Source organism: Notolepis coatsorum, assembly GCF_963971535.1.
Source record: "Notolepis coatsorum genome assembly, chromosome: 2".
Taxonomy (NCBI): domain Eukaryota; kingdom Metazoa; phylum Chordata; class Actinopteri; order Aulopiformes; family Paralepididae; genus Notolepis; species Notolepis coatsorum.
The window spans coordinates 187,551,783-187,569,869 of NC_140166.1; the positions used below are offsets into that span (position 1 = coordinate 187,551,783).

At 43.8% G+C, this 18,087-nt stretch overlaps 1 protein-coding gene across 1 annotated transcript in view; it reads right to left on the reverse strand.

Moving 5' to 3' along the window:
* Positions 1-18,087, reverse strand: part of crlf1b (cytokine receptor-like factor 1b) — a 36,655-nt gene that overhangs the window by 1,548 nt on the left and 17,020 nt on the right. Inside the window, exons 6-7 of the mRNA XM_084309055.1 lie at positions 5,731-5,899; positions 1,921-2,106 (exon numbers count right to left, since the gene is read on the reverse strand). Coding sequence (XP_084165181.1) covers positions 1,921-2,106; positions 5,731-5,899 — 355 coding nt within the window. The remainder of the gene's footprint in view (positions 1-1,920; positions 2,107-5,730; positions 5,900-18,087) is intronic.

Sequence of the window (18,087 nt, forward strand, 5' to 3'; positions counted from 1 at the left end):
ACATAACCATTACCACGTTGGCCCTAATTTCCTCCCTCCCTCCCTCTGTCTCATCTCCTTCGGATTCTCTATGTCTCCTTTGCTCTCTGCCTCATCTCTATCTCTCTCTCTCTTCCTCTGGATTCCCTGGCTGATCAATGGAAACCTGTCAAGGAAGCTGAACAAAAACATTATTCAGGAGACAACTTAATGGGAAAATCCACTCTAAAATAGAATTCCCAATTATGGTATTTATATAAAACTACAGCTCAGTTTCCATTTGTGAATATGAACAATCTCCTCAAGCGGAACACAAGAGGGACAAGACTCTAGTGATGATGTCATCAAGAGACAGAGCTGCTCCATACTGAATAGCGGAACAACTCCTAGGACACAATGGCGGTAACCATGGATGGTTTTACTGGGATATGGGTACATCTTCTGATTCAAAGCTGTAATTTACAGAGCTTACATTTAAATAAAACTTGTTTGGAAGTAACAGCTCAAACTGAAATTATGTCACTAATTATGTGTCAATGTACCAACTCAAAAGTGTCACTTGATGACATCACACATTCAAGTCTTGATGTTCTGATTTCCAGCTTAGGGAGACGGTTTTCCCTAGATATTTGACTGAACAGCCCGAGATCATTGGAATACTAAAATGTAGATTCTGTTTTAGGGTGGATTTTCTCTTTACGCATAGTGCTAGGCGAAGGGGTAAGGAGGTTAGGTAAAGGTAAAAGTCTCTAGCGGTTCAGCGGCTTAACGGGGGACATCAGGAGGATGCAGCTCGGAGTCGAGCTCTACACACACACACACACACAACCCAGTGGTTCTGCATGCCATTTGGCCCGAGTTATGTTTTGAAAGAGGCTCCTCACGTCAAAAAGGAAACTCGACACAAAAGGAACACATTACAGTGGGTTGTTAATTACATTTACATGTTCACATCCCTTTGTTGTGGCCATCAGCCCAAGATCATAAGTCTACATCATTAAAATATGTAGTAAAATGAGAGTGCATGACTTGCAGGAGAAATGAGCGGATATCAACTTCATGCCCCTACTTCTGGGCCAGTGCAGACAGAGCGGCAAACCGCACATTGATCATAAACTTGATCATAAAACTGATCATAAAACTTCAAACTTCAGAGAGCCAACCAGCTCTGAGGAAATCTGTCTTCTGTGCACTTATAAACGTCGACCGGATCACAACAACGCGAGCGTCTTATTTAGGCCAAAGACGGGGGTCAGAAATTCAGGGTGTACACACAGTTCAGGGTATCGCACCGCAGGTTTTTGTGGAGGTAGAGTAGGCTATGCTGTGTGTGAGTGTATGCGTTGGTATGCGTGCACGCCTGAGTGTGTGTCTCTGTTAAAACAGATGTGTTTAAATAACGCAAGATGTCTCGTCTCTAGCGACACACACACAGGTGTGTTACGGGTGCGTTGAGACACACTCTTAACCCAGGTTGTGTCATTTCTTAACATCTGTGTGCGTTTAGTTAGGAGGAACACATCCCGCGTTATTTCAACACACCAGTTTTAAAGGTGCTGTGTAGATAACATTCAGCCACTAGATGTCACACTAGAGCACCGGCATGTAATTTATCCAATCAGGTGCATTCCACGTGGGGGAATGGAAAGTAGAGAGGGGATACATGCCTGCAACATTCTACAACAACAACATTCATTTTGGACCTATACAAATATTTTAAATGATAAATTCATTAATCAACCCTTTTTGGGAGGGAAAGCAATACGTTTATTCTGCACCGTTCTAAAAGCTCTGTGGATAATTTTTTTCTTTTTCTTTTTTTCTTTTTTATATTTTTTAAATGATTACTCTACATATAAATGTTATCTATAGCACCATGTGTGAGAGTGTGCATATTAGGTGGGTGAAAACAGAGATAATGAAAAGAGAGATTCTCCTTACCTACCTGGTTGCGCGTTTTATGCGATTTCTGCAGCCACACCCTCCACTGGTCGTACAGTTTGATTGACATGCCACTGCAGCCATAGGCGTGTTTGCGGGCCCAGCCGAAGAACTGCTTCAGCTCCCGCCTCAGAGTGGAGTTCTGCTCACCGGACTTAGGATCACATGAGCCACTCTGTAGCCGCTCTGGATGCAGGGAGGAGGGTGCAGATGGGGAGGGAGGGAGAGAGAAGAGAGGGTGGGGGAGGAAGAGAAAGTGACAATTGGGAGAGAGGGGACATACAGACGGTAGAGAGACAGAGAGAGAGAGAGAGAGAGAGAGAGAGAGAGAGAGAACATTGTCATGGTTATGTCAGGCCATTTGCATGGAGATACAGTAACAGACCATGTCATGACATACCTTCAGAAGTTGATAATCTATTATAATGTTTAATCTTATCATTAAACATTATATACTCAGTGATACCTTATTATTTGCAGAGTATTATTTGTTCTAGCAAACGTCCTGCAATGTACTAATGTCATCAGTTTATTTATTTATTTATTTGGATCCCCATTAGCCACAGCAGTGCTGGGGCTATTCTTCCTGGGGTCCATAACACATAAAATACAGTTACAGACGTATACACTCACAACATTTACATGTCATACAGACAATTAAAACAACAATAAAAACCCTTATACACTCATAACATTTACATGACATACAGACCATTAAAACAACAATAAAAACCCTTATACACTCACAACATTTACATGTCATACAGACAATTAAAACAACAATAAAAACCCTAATCAAATTCATAATACAAGATAAAAATATATACACCTTATGAATTCATAATACAATACAGTAATACCTACTCATAATTAATTCATAATACAATACAGCATAATATACTATTTAGCTTTTACATACATTATCTATGTTCATATCAGCCAATTATACAATATTTTAATAATATATCCCTATCAGACACATGCCTTTTCATCCATATATACCTATCTCTTTATCAGACACATACATTTTCATTTACGTACACACTATCTATTAGGGAATGTCAATTTCTTTGGTTGAAAATGTTGTTTTACCACGATTTTGAAACGGCATTTACTATTCTCCTGCTTAACATGTCTGGGAAGAGAGTTCCATTCCATAGTTAAAATTCCCTATGAAGTAGTTTAATATAATATTACACAAAATGTAAATACCAAAATACACAAATATACAAAAATGTGTATAAATATATACTAAATAGACTAAACTAATAGATTAAAATAGCCTTGTTTTAACAATAAGGACAAACAAGAGCAAATACAGAATAGACCTTATTTTTCATGTCACAAAATTCACCAGAAGACATTTTTTAATTAGGCTTTAGCAGAGACTATGTAATAATAGAGGCGGTATCGTTTCGAATAAATAAACAACGCTTTCAATTCAGTGCTTTTTTTTTGCAATTCAAAATGGTTTGAGCTAGCTAACCCCAGGTCCTAACAAACCCAACCTGACCGTACTGTGGAACTGCTACTGAAAGCCAAAAGCCTGCCACAATCAATCCTGTATGCTAAACAACAGAGCCTGATAACAACTTCCTTTCCCTGGGGAGTAAATACCACACAACCTATGTAACTCATTATCTGTTCCTCGTGGTCCCAAATCTGCTTCCACTCAAGAGTTTACAGGCCCTCATGTGCACCGCTGACAGACAACCGGCATTTTTAGCTTGGTCAATCTTTGAAGGCTCACGACAAAAATCTATCAAATATCCCCCTTGGCCCCTTGCCATTTCTTTTAATCCTGTGTATGAGAGATCTCTATCGTGGCAGCGAGCCTATTTGATGTTTGGTTTCTCTGAGGTCACATGCGGTTTGGATCTGGTTGCTCCAGGATGTTTAACCTGGGATAAGGCCATTGTTTTCTGGCTTTAATTGGCAACGAAAGGTTGATTATTAAATGGGAAAGTACGTTCATGACTTGTGAATGTTTGGGTAAGTGTGGGAAGTATTAAAGAGTCAAAAACCACGATGCTCACTGGGAGGGGCGTAGTGACACACACATTTTCAGACTCAATATGAATTTACATTTTGAGATCATTTTAGATTCTTCTGTGTTAAAATGCAACGCATAGATAAACAGCTTGGTTTGGCTCAGAATTTATTTTATTTCAAAGTCGTGAACAATGAAAATTAGCCATTGATGAGCCAATGAAATATTATGCTAATAGCAGTAGCCATATCATACCACCAGTTAACCTGTACCATAGACATTACCAGTTAAACATGATTCTAATAGCAATAGCCATATCATACCACCAGCTACCTTGTACCTTAAACATTATGCTAATAGCACTATCCATATTATAGTCATCCAATCTATTTTTAATCTCAAAAGATCATTGAGAGCAAGCTCTCATTTACAATGACGTCGAGAGGTACAGTACATAATAGTACTTTTGCCGTCAACTAAAAACACACGTTTTCTGAAATGAAGGAGAAAAAAAGCAGCAAAAAACTAACCTTCGTACTGTCTTCTACTATTATGCACTTTTCCACTAAATAATCTTCCTTATATTACTATATTACTACCTACTATACTAATATGTCTATACTACTATGCACTCAACACTGCAGCACCCAAGTTTCAACACTGTTTAATGAACATGTTACTCAGCTGAAAGGAAGAGTGTCCCCTTCCTGCTGACTTGTTGTACAGAACTTGTAAGTCGCTTTGGATAAAACCGTCAACAAAATGTATAAATTAAATGTAAATACAAAAACAATAGAAACAGAAAAGCCCATCAATTAAACAATTTAAATAAATTAAAACAAACGTATATCTTTGCACATTTTTTATTCTGTATTGAGATTGTTACATCCCTACTAACTCGGTATGAGACCATCTCATTAACCCTGTTCACTGAATATGCTTGTTTGATTTTGTTGGGTCTATTTGTCATTCAAAGTAATGGAAATATTTTGAGTTAATTTTATATAATAACCTAATATTACCACTAATGAATGAATGAATGAATGAATGAATGAATGAATGAATGAATGAAAAGTTTATTTCTTGGACATGTTATTCTTCTTATTTCTTCAACCAACTCACAGTGTCTTGATCCGTCAGACCAAACAATCATAACAACAAATTAAAAAAAATCCTTAAAGAAAAAAACAAAAAAGAACAAAGAAAAAACCGGAATTATAAACAAAAGAGCAATGTGTTTGGTTGGCAGACATGTCCAAAAAAAGGAGTAGAGGGAAGCTTAGCTTATTGATCCCTACCCCCTTACATTTGTATTTGTTCTTCCATTAATATTACTAGAATTTACATAATTTAGTATATTACAATATAGAATATTATTTTTACTTATATTAAAAGTTTACAATAAAAAACATGATTCACTTGACAGCAGTGAATATAGTACATCACTACATACACAATATAACATAATTTTGTTTATCCTCACTACTCATTTCTGTATTTTTCTAATGTGTATTTTTTTTAACTGCTTTTTAAATTGTGCCACATGTTTACTCAGTTTGATGTAATCGGGTAAATTATTCCACAACTTCACTCCACACACCGATATGCACATGCTTTTCAGCGTGGTGTGTACCATTGGTTGTTTGAGATAACCATAATGTATTTACAGCTTTCATCATACATATATGATACACATATACAGTTCAAGAGATTGCACAATAGGCCACCAAAGCTTCAATTAACTGCACACACAAGAAGAAGTATGTGAAATAATTTCTAATAGTACTGTATCTCCACCATGTCTTCTACAGCATGCTCACCACTGTTGGGCGTGGAGGCTGCAGTGGGGTGGCTCCAGTCACTCCAGATGCCAGCTTTTCGCGATCCGTAAATGCCCACAGGGTTGCACCTCACCTGCACAAAGTACACAGTCCCAGCCCTGAGGCCCGCCAGCCGACAGGAGGTCTGGTTGCCCACATCATCTACCACCTGAAGGGAAACAAAAACATCAAAGACATGTCATCTAAAACAGGATCTGTAGGAGAAAAGTTGTGAAACTAATATGGGATCGGTAGGAGATGACGTGTAAAATAGGTATAAAACTATTCAGGTTCTTGGCTTGCTGCCAACCTATATGCAAAGTTTGGATCAGAAGTGTAGGAACTATGGCTGGCGAGGACGGACACACAGACAGACACACACACACAACAGAGATCGTAATACCCCCTTCACAGTGCTTTACACACGGCTGCAATAAATAGGCAAAAGGCCTATAACTCCTGTGTTAAGAAAACATCAAAAGAAGCCACACCGTATAAAAAAAATACTGTCTGAATATCTCCTATTGAATTCTGGATCATAGCCAAACTCCCTACCAAAAGCCATAAACCACTCCAGAGTAGCAGTCAAGGTTTTCACACACGGCTAAGCTTTGCTTTTCAGTAAATCCATCAATAATGGCAGGAGATAGAGCAGGAACAGCCAACAACACTCTGTTATCCCGTGCCTAGACCTGACACTGATGCACCTCCTATATTTACACACAGAAGAGGTGCCATAGAGGTAGGATGTTGTGAGGAAAGGGTGTGTGTGCGTGTGTGTATGCATGCATGTGTGTGTGTATGTGTATGCATGCATGTGTGTGTGTGTATGCTTATGCGCGCGTGTGTGTGTATGCTTGCGTGTGTGTGTGTATGCGTGTGTAAATGGTGCATTTATATAGCAGCTTTTATCCAAAGCGCTTTACAATTTGTCACCCATTCACTCACACATTCACACACCGACAGCGGAGGCAACCATGCAAGGTGCCGACCTGCTCATCGGGAGCAATTACTAGGGTTAATCGTTTTGCTCAAGGACACTTCGACATTCTGCCTTCTACCTTCCAAGCTATTTATACAAACAATTTATTTGAAAGAAACTGAAACTGAAAATGATTTCCCTTTGTCTCCACAGACACCAAGAGACACCAAGTGGTGTACTTGCTAGCAGCACCTCCCACTCTATAAAGAGGCGTGGTCACAAACGTCCTCCTCCCACTCTATAAAGAGAGGCGTGGTCACAGACTCCTCCTCTTGTCTCATACATCTTCACCTCACCTGGGCCGTTGTACCTGTTTGCCATCATCATGCCATGTGTCTTTTGAATGAACCTCCATGTAAGTAGCAGTTTGTTTTCTATTTGATTGTGATTATGTTGTGCTTAACCCATTGAAACCGGGAAACACATTTGTGTGTATATGCAGGCTAATATATAATGCATTCTTAGCAGGCGTTTTAGGTCTAAATTGATTAACATGAAGGTCGGTTGAGAGAGTGAACAGTTTCAAGTACCTCGGAGCCCACATATCCGAGGACTTGACATGGACCACACACATTGACAGTGTTGTGAAGAAGGCACGACAACGCCTCTACTTCCTCAGGCGCCTAAGGAAGTTCCAAGTCAGTCAGAAGATCCTTAGGAACTTCTACTCATGTAAAATAGAGAGCATCCTGACCGGCAACATCACCTCCTGGTTTGGGAATAGCACTGCACAAGACCGTAGCAGACTACAAAGAGTGACACGTTCAGCCGAACGCACAATTGGAGGGAGGCTTCCCACCCTCCAGAACATTTACAACAAGCGGTGCAAGGGGAAGGCTAAGAGAATTATTAAGGACTCGAGCCACCCGAACAACTGCCTCTTTGAACTGCTGCGGTCAGGCAAGCGATACCGGAGTCTTAAGGCGAGCACAGAAAGACTCAGAAGAAGCTTCTATCCCCAGGCCATCAGGCTGCTAAACGAACAATAAACACTATGCAACAACCATCAAATGCACACAGCACACACACCCACACGCACACACTCACTCAAACAAACAACACACTGCAGCACCCACTCTCCACACTTTAGATCACACAAACACACTTTACACTTTATATTTATTGATAAAGGATTTGCACTACAACTCGTACACCTACTGTGAATTGTACCTAAATTGCACCTCGTCCCATTTCTGCCTTGCACTATATAGTATTGTATATTAGTACACTGCACAGTATTGTATATTGTATGGTAACTACGTCTATTCTGCATCGAACATTGTACATATGTCTAAACTGAACACTGTGACCTCATTTTTTTACTTCTAATTTTACTATGTTATTTTATATCATACTTATCTTGTCTTGCACAGTGTCTGGAGCGTAACAGTGAGAAGCATTTTGTATAAAAGTATTCTGTACTTCTGTATGACAAATATTAAAGAAACTTGAAACTTGTTAACTGAGATTAATTTGTTAAATCATATTATGGTGAATAATGTGTTTGGCTAATCAGAATATCATTATCCAAAATATATGTCCATGTCCTGTTCTAAAGACTGGATTCATGATTTGTTTGTGAATATATTGTGACGAGCCTGGTGGTGTTCAGACTCGTCACGGTTCAAAAACAAACAAGGGGGTTTCTCAGCCAGTCTAGGGTCCAGTACACAATGAACACCTTCTCGCCTTCACCTCTCCTCTCACCTCACAAAACTCTGAATATAACAATCTCTCTCAATGCAACAACTCCAACCTCACCTCCACTAGAGCTGTCCCCGAAGCCTGTTTTTGGGTTTCGAACTTCGTCAGGGTTTTTCGAACGGACATTCGAACCTTTGTTTTTAATTACATTTCTTTTTTTTTATAAAATATCCTCAAACTAAATCCTTAATTTAAATAAAGTGATTCATCTGATTAAATTAGTATTTTTTTTTATTGAATCAACTTTCTTTAACACTTTCAGTGACCAGCAGGGGGCGCACATTTAGTGCTTGAATGCCCACCATCCGCTTCAATGTTAACGTTAATATCGCCTAATCTATGTTTTAAATTATGGCTATGTGTCTAATCTGCCCGTCGCCCATCAATGACTCATTTTCCAGTCAACATTGTCGAAGCGGATTGTTTTTTTATCGGTTAATTTCCGTTTTATAGCATTTTGAAAAGCCCTTGTTTTCAAGAAAAAAAAAGATTCTCTGATAACAAGATACAAGATACAAGATACAAGAGTTTTATTTGTCACGGCATACAGGTATACAGTGAAATGCGGGGGGTCTCGCCCGCAACGATGTGCATAATACAAGTAATAATATACTATAAGAGTCCAACCAATAGAGGGCGGCTACGTGGTGTAGTGGGCAAGGCACTCGCCACGAAATGCTGGAGAAGCTGGGCTCGTCAGTTCGAGCCCAGCGCTCCACATTTGCTTTCAGTTTAGCTGGTCGTCCGTACTAATACACATTGGCCGTATTAGGGGGTGGGAAACTGATGGGTGGGGATCGGGCGTTGTGGACAGCGACTCCTACAGGTCTCCTACAGGCCTGCGCAGTAGAATCAGGAAGTGTCGGGGGCAGCGTGAGCCTCCCACGCGTTACTCCTCGCCACTGAGAGATCGAGCTGCGCAGGTGAAAAGATGCGACTGCTGTTACCTCAAGTACCGGAGGGGACTTGTGCTATGTATGACTTAGTCCACATTGCAGCCGGCTTGTGGGAGGCAAGAAACAGCGTCCGTGACAGGGGAGGGTTGAATTGGATGATACGAAATTGGGATGGGAGAAAATATAGAAAATGGGAGAAAAAGTGGATCAAAACAAAAAAAGAGTCCAACCAATAGAGCGACATAGTGCAATAACAAGTAAACAAAGTAGGCATATCAGTATCTGTACATTCTTAAAGTGATCTTTCCTTCTGTAAAGTGTCCGTAGTGTGAGCGTGTGCAGCATGAGTGTGTGTGTGCTCATGTTAAAGTGGCTGCTAGTGTGTGAGCGTGTACAGTGTGTGTTGTGTGTGTGCTCATGTGTGCTTGTGCGTGGAGAGTTCAGTGTTCAAGGCTCTGATGGCCTGTGGGAAGAAGCTGAGCCTAAGTCTCTCTGTCCTCGTTACTGGTGCTCGCAGGCGTTTGCCTGACCGCAGCAGCATGAACAGGCTGTTGTTGGGGTGGTGAGGGTCTTTCATTATCCTGCAGGCTCTGGATTTGCACCTCTTGTTGTATAGGACCTGCAGGGTTGGTAGTGCAATACCTGTGGTACGCTCGGCTGAGCGCACCACTCTCTGTAGGGCCTTCTTGTCCTGTGCCGTGCTGTTGCCATACCAGGCAGTGATGTTTCCAGTCAAGATGCTCTCTACAGCTCCGGAGTAGAAGGACTGGAGTATCTTCCCAGATACTCTGAACTTCCTTAACTGTCTCAGGTGGTAGAGGCGCTGCTTCGCCTTTTTTACGACTGAGTCTGTGTGTTGTCCATGTCAGGTCCTCTGAGATGTGGACCCCCAGGTACTTGAAGCTGCTCACCCTGTCCACGGTAGCCCCGTTTATCCTCAGTGGTGTGTGTGTCTCCTGCTGTCTCCTCCTAAAATCCACGATCAGCTCCTTGGTTTTACCAATGTTCAGGAGCAGGCTGTTGTCCTGGCACCAGCGTTCCAGTACCTCAACCTCGTTGTCCGAGATCAGCCCCACCACCACCGTGTCGTCCGCAAACTTCACTATGGAGTTGGAGCTGAACTTGGCCACACAGTCGTGTGTGTAAAGTGAGTACAGCAGGGGGCTCAGAACACAGCCCTGGGGGGACCCGATGCTCAGGGTGATGGTGTTGGAGGTCTGACCCCCCACCCTGACCGCCTGGGGTCTTTCACTCAGAAAGTCCAGTACCCAGGCGCTCAGAGCGGAGCTCAGACCCAGCTCGATCAGCTTGTCCACCAGTCTGGTGGGGACTATGGTGTTGAACACTGAGCTGTAGTCAATGAACAACAGTCTCACATAGCCCCCCTTCTGGCGGTCAAGGTGAGAGAGGGTGCTGTGCAGAACTTGGGAGACCGCATCGTCAGTGGACCTGTTTGGCCTGTATGCAAATTGCATAGGGTCCATATCACTGGGGAGGGAGGCACAAATGTGATCCTTGACCAGCCTCTCGAAACATTTCATGGCCACAGAGGTGAGTGCCACCGGTCTGTAGTCATTGAGACATGTTGGGGAGGGTTTCTTCGGTACAGGGATGATGGTAGACATCTTGAAGCAGGCAGGGACCACTGACTCCGCCAGGGATTGATTAAATATGGCGGTGAACACAGGGGCTAGCTGGTTGGCACAGGACTTAAGTATGCGTCCTGTTATACCATCTGGGCCAGCAGCTTTTCTGGTGTTCACCTGCATAAATGCTCTTCTCACACTGTGTTCCGTCAATGAGAGAGCGTCCCCGCCCCCACGGTTTGCCCCCCCCCCTCCACAACAGCCGGTGCGCCAGTGACGTCACTAGCCGTTGAGCTAGCGGCGCCACTGTCTACACCAAACCGAGCGTAGAAAGAGTTGAGTTTGTCCTCGAGGCGTCGTCGCTCCCCATTGAGGGGCCGCTGACTTTGTAGTCAGTTATTGTCCTCAGTCCCCGCCATAAGCCTCTTGTGTCGTTTTGTGCCATTTGTGTCTCCAGTTTATCAGCATATGTCCGTTTTGCAAGTTTTACAGCCTTGCGCAGAGTATAGACTGTAGCCTTGTACTCCTCCATATTTCCCGACTCTCTGCCCAGGTTGTAGGCAGTGGTGCGGGATTTCAGAGCTGCTCTGATAGTACTATCCACCCACGGTTTCTGGTTAGGGAAGACCCGGACCTTTTTAGTGGGGACAATACTATCAGCCAGTGTTGTAATGAAGCTCACAACGGTGTCCGCGAACTCGCTGACGTCACTGGCGCTTCCTTGAAACATATTCCAGTCGACATCCTCGAGAGCGTCCTGAAGCGTGGCCTCTGATTGGTCGGTCCATTTTTATTTTTAATTTTTTTTAAACACCCTGTGCTGTATTATTCTAGAACGTTGTAATTTTTTGGCCTATTTAAGAATTGTTTTCAAATAAACGCTAGACCATCGATAGTATATGTGTACGCATGCACGCTGGTACCGTGCGCTGAAAATCGATTCTCCTAGTTCCTGACCGCTCTCACAGTCAAACAGCCTGGGGGACACATATGGGAAAAGCTTATATCTCTGTGAAAACGGGTCTGATCATCCCAAGACTGGTAAAATAGATTCCTTACCTGAGATCAGATGGTATCCAAATGGATTATTCCAATTCCTGATCGCCATTCCGAAAATCGATCCTTTTATTGATCCAATGCTACGTACTGTAAAGACATATTACACGCTGTCCTGAGGGTCCAGAATGAATCTGATCGGCTCCGGTTACATGTGTGAAAAGTCAAATGTGGATTCCGGATTTTTTTTTTCTCATCAATTTTCATTGAGTCCAATCCAAAAGGGTGCATTACCATCTGGGAGACGATAGGGGGCGCTTTTTTCCACATCTGAGCGCCTGGTGGGGCAGGCTTACCAACGGTAGACTTGGTTGATGAAATATGAATTCAGATCACTAATAATTTTTTTTTAAATTAAAATCTCGTTATGGGCATTCAATGTGTTAATGAATATAACTCATCAGTTTCGTCAACATAAATAATCCAATAAGGGCACGGTTGGTACGAAAGTGATGGTGACGTCTTGATGGAGCGCTGAGTGCCAAGCGGATGCAGATAGGCTACATCATTTATGATAAATGTTTTATTAAAAATGTTATGACGAGTCATATATTATAATAGTATAATACTATATTAGTGTAGCCTAATCTTTATCTGCAACTGTGAAGAAAAACCCCATTGGTTTAAACAGAATGAATAGACACATAAAAATAATAAATAAATAAAATGTAATAAGATTAAATAAAAAAGAAATGTATTACAAATGTTAAATTATAATGTTGATTTATAATTCGAACGCCAACGTAACAAACGAAGGTCCGAACTTTCGGGCTCAGCCCTACCTCCACTCAACTCAACTATCTCTATCCTAGTGTATTTGTAGTGTGTCTGGGGTGTGTGCGTGTGAGATGTGGGTGAACTAATGATGCACAGGTGTGTTATATCAGTACTAATCAGCTACCTAATTGTTTCCACTCCTTGCATGGCAGAAATATCTCCAGTCCTTCACATATCCATGAGAGGGGGGTGATATCTGCCACAATATTATAATTGTTTGTTTCTTTGTTTAAGAACCATGCTGATCCACATGGTGGTCATCATGGAAAACAGTCATTCAACAACTAAATTAATTGGACAGTGGATTGCAACCCTTGTTTCCTGGTGGTTTGTGGATCCAGTTAGATAAATCCAGTACAGTTACTAATATAATATGATATTTTGATATTGTTTATTGGATGGTTACTGATGTAATGTCATGAATAGGCTGTATTTGTTTATCTTTTTTCTATTATTGGTTAATTGAGGACCCTGCCTATATGCAGCCTGTGCTGTGTGAGTTCCTAACCATGGGAGGGCATGTAAGAGAATGAAGGTCTCCTCAGAACTGTTCTCTGATGAAGACGCACCATCGCTTTTGTTTCCCCCAAACAATAGCTCAAATCTCACACCTTGGTAAGCTCAGTGTCCCCTTCTCTCCCTCAGTGTTCTACCACTGATGATTGTGGACTTTAGGAGCCCCCTCAGCATCGACGGGGCACCGGTCGAGAGAGTGAACAGTTTTAAGTACCTCGGAGTCCACATATCCGAGGACTTGACATGGACCACACACATTGACAGTGTAGTCAAGAAGGCACGGCAACGCCTCTACTTCCTTAGGCGCCTAAGGAAGTTCAAAGTGATGCAGAAGATCCTTAAGAACTTCTACTCATGCACAATAGAGAGCATCCTGACTGGCAATATCATCTCCTGGTTTGGGAATAGCACCGCACCAGACCGTACCAGACTACAGAGAGTGGCCCGTTCAGCCGAACGCACAATTGGAGGTGGGCTTCCCACTCTCCAAGTAGGGGTGGACGGTATAAACGGTATACAGTATAAACGGTATGAATTTGCTCTACGGTATGACTATACCGTGTAACTGGTAGTGCAGCTCTAAAATAGCAATGACGTCATGTAACCACAGCGTGACTATTTCACTCGCATTTGCCCCTAAAAATAGATAGAATTAGTCATAGATAATAGATATGTGCAAACTGGAAAAAGTTATTTAGGAGGCTTCGCGCAGTGGGCGTGCCAGCCCCTACCGCACGCATGTAAACACAGGTCTAGTAGTCTAGTGGGACGGGACACGGGAGGACGGCGGCGTCTCCCTGAGCTAACGTTAGCTTAGCTACCGTTACAAAATGACCCAGTCAACTATTCACTTTTAGTTTAATACATGATGAGGCATTGTCTAACCGAACGGTATCTAGTCGGCCAGCTACCGATAGCTCCTGACATCAACAAATGCTCCACAAAGTCTAGTAGAGACGTGTGTGCTACCTGTTAGCTGTTAGCTCACGTTAACGCAAGTTAGTTCACCGTTCAAAACGAAATGTCCCATTGAACTAAATAATTCACTGAGGCGTTGTATTAACGTTATATATCCGGCTAGCAGTAGCTACAGATAGCTCCTGATATCAATGTCTTATAACACTGATTCGATGCGTATTCGAGCTGAGGGCTTGCTGAGCACAGTTAAGTAACGTTATACCAATACAATAGGGTCCAGGTGCAGCGCCGGAGAATCCTGGCCGTAGCTCTGCTCGAGGCTACTCGAGTATAGGTCCAGGTGCAGCTCCGGAGTACACACAGACAGTGGAGCTTGTTGCGTGGTGGCGATGTCTCGCAGATAATACAAGTACAAGTCTAATTATATAATATGTATATTTTATAAAAAAAAATAAAAAATAATATAAAATTAAATTACATTTTTTTTAATCAAAAACGATGATACCGTGATATATACCATTACCGTCTATGCTTCAACTTATACCGTGATATACATTTTAGACCATACCGTCCACCCCTATCTCCAAGACATTTACAACAAGCATTGCAGGAGTAAGGCTTAGAGAATAATCAAAGACTCTAGCCACCCAAACAACTGCCTCTTTGAACTGCTGCGGTCAGGCAAGCGATACCGGAGTCTCATGGCAAGCACAGAGAGACTCAGAAGGAGCTTCTATCCCCAGGCCATCAGGATGCTCAACGACAATAACACTATGTAACAAATCATCAAATACACTCACAGCACACACATCCACACGTACACACTCACTTTAAATAAACAACTCACTGTAGCACCCACTTTAGACACTTTAACACAGTTTATATTTATTGGTAAAGAGATTTGCACTACAACTCATACCTCATTGCACCTTACCCTAAGTTGTACCTCATCTCATTTCTGCATTGTACTGTATATTTTATTGTAACTCAGTTACACATATTTTTCTACTTTGTATTGTATATTGTATACTTTTGTTTACACTTGTTTACATACTTTTGACTTTCTATTTTATACTTTTTTTTTAATCTAGCACACTCTCAGGAGCAAAACAGGAAAAAACATTTCATATAAAAGTATTCTGTAAACTGAAACTTGAAACTTGAAAACGTAAGGTTATGTATATAACCAAGTTCTATGAATTATGGTGACGCTCAGCATCAGTTGCATACTGTATATCTCGCTTCAGTGGATATGCACTGAATACATTTCAAAATGTACCTTTACATACCAACATCCGTCTGACCACACCCCCATCTGCTGCCTACATAAGCAGGGGTGGGGCCACACACTCATCTCCTTCCCAACAAATTTCACCACAATGAAAGATCAAGGGCCGCAACGGCGTCCTGATGCTGAGCGTCACCATAATTCATAGAACTTGGTTATATACATAACCTTACGTTCTATTTCATTATGGCTCCGCTCAGCATCAGTTGCATAACAGGAGCTGAGCGGGAGCCAAAGCTCGACAAATGTACCCCGCTGAGGCCCCCCACAACCATCAGACCGGGGAGGACCGAGCCCCCCGACCCTCCCTAATGGAGGATACCCTCCCTATTGGAGGCTTACAGGAGGGAGACGGATCCGACCGTGCGAAGAGGAACTCAAGCAACTCAACGCACAGGGTGAGCAGACCGTGGCTTGACCCCACGACTACGCACACGCACAACCCGCATGCCACCAGGGAACGAACGGAAGGAACAACCCTCGTTACTGCCCCCAAAATCACGGGGTCAAGAGCAAACCCAACCCCGGGGCAAGGCTGTAGCAGCGGAGCGCGAAGGAAGACCCAGACCCACTGAAGGGACTGGATCCCCTGGAAAAAGGGGGCCCGGAGAGGTCAATGACGCCAGGCATCAAGACCCCACCAGGCGGTCACTTAGTGACACCGCCCCCCACATCGCCAGCATATTCGGATAGGGCCCCTCCAAGAGCGGGCCCTTTCCCCCCAATAGTACACCGCCTGGCACACTGACCCTGCAGAACAGGCAGTCAGCATGGCCGTAAGCACTCAAAAAAGTCCAACCAACGGAAGCAGGCAGCGCACCGGGGAAACCAGGCAGCAGGCTGTAACCTGAGCCTGGAGCACTGCGGACGAGACAGGCGCCAAAGGAGTCAACTGAAAACAGCCCCCCCGGCGGAAGGGGCGTATGCTGGCGTTGTTGAGCACCATGACAAAGCCTCCATTAAAAAAAACCCGCCCAGAGGGGTCGAGGCAGAGAAGGCTGACACGATTGGCAGACGTCATGAACGTGCAGGGGCACACTCAACCGGGTAACCCGGGAGTTGACTCTGCTCCAACACACCAGGGAATCAACCACCCTCTCGGTACACAGACGGTGGTTGTTCCTATAACCCCTCAAGAAAAAACTCCAAAACACACCTGCGGGTATACACTGGCTATACCGCAGTACAAGTGTTTCAGTTTTCAAAAAAGGGTTATTCCAGGCCTACGGGTCGACGAAACATTACTTCGGACCAGGCCATGTGAGCGGATCGGAGCGTGAGCGGCGCGGGGCGCGGAGCGGGCGGTTTTGACGTGAGCGAGGGGTGGGTTTTAAAATGGGTCGGCGCGACGTCCGGAGCGAGAGTTCTCCTCCGCTCCAATCCACTCCAGGTCGCTCACAGTGGTTTAACTACACTGTTGATGTAATATACATGCAGTACAATGCCAAAGCAACAGATGGCGATGTACAAACATGAAGGCCATTTTCAACCAATGAGAAGGGTGAACCTGTGATATCCGGTTCAGGCTTTGTCACTGTAGAGACGCCCACACTCACTCCTGTTAGAAAACGTATCGACGCCATTGTTGTTGACGTTAGCTTACATGCTAACGTTAATGGCAGCGACCATAGCATTGTGGCTCGGCTAGCCTATCATCGCTTAATATAGCTAGTGAATGGATAAACAACGTTATTTAACATTGCAGAATGGGTACAATTACAATGCGGCTCAATACAAACAATTGTTAAGGGGCCCAGGGGGTGTAGACTGTTGTAGTTTGAGCTAATTTACACCATGCTCCAAAAAAAAATAAAAAATCTGCCGAGCGATCTGGCGCGGGGCTCGATTCAAGGTGAGCGGGGAGCGAGCGGAGAGCGACTTGGGGGCGGGGTCAACATGATCGATTAGCGGAGCGGACCAAGCTTTAAAGAGCGAAGAGCGGATTTCTCGGCCGCGCTGATCCGCTCACGTGGCCTGCTTCGGACCGGGCCCGGCGGCTCGGAAGCACAGGGTTACCAGAGGAGGTCCAAAGACCACCCCAACAGCCCCCTCTTCGCCACGCGTGAGAGAGGAGCGAAAAGAATGGAGAACCAGCCCTAAGCTCACCGCACTTGGTATTCCCAGGCGGTCTCCCAACCAAGTACTAACCAGGACCGAACCTGCTTAGCTTCCGAGATCGGACGAGATCGGGCGTGTACAGGTTGGTATGGCCGTAAGCCATTACGATAGTGCAGAGTACAACATGTACCCAACAAAGGGTCTCCATAACGCCTAACCCTGTGACACCCGGGCCGACCCGGCATTTTCCCCCCCAAAAAAAGCACAAGTCCCTCAGGGTACCAGAACAGCAGATCTGCATCCCCGGTGGACAACGGGTTAACTGACCTGGACCAGCGCGACCAGACCAGTCCCGTGCCCTAACCACGCCGACATGCCCACTCCAGAAGAGGGGGTAGGTATGCGTGTCGATCTAAAACATGAAAAGAGGGCGCCACCCAGACGGTCCCATTTGTACCGCGCTCAGTGGCCCACCCCAAGGGCGTGAGACCCCTCTACCTATGTTCTGATCTATTCCGTTAACATCCCCCAGATATGAACGAGAATTCATCGAGACAACCTAGTAAACTGGCGCTC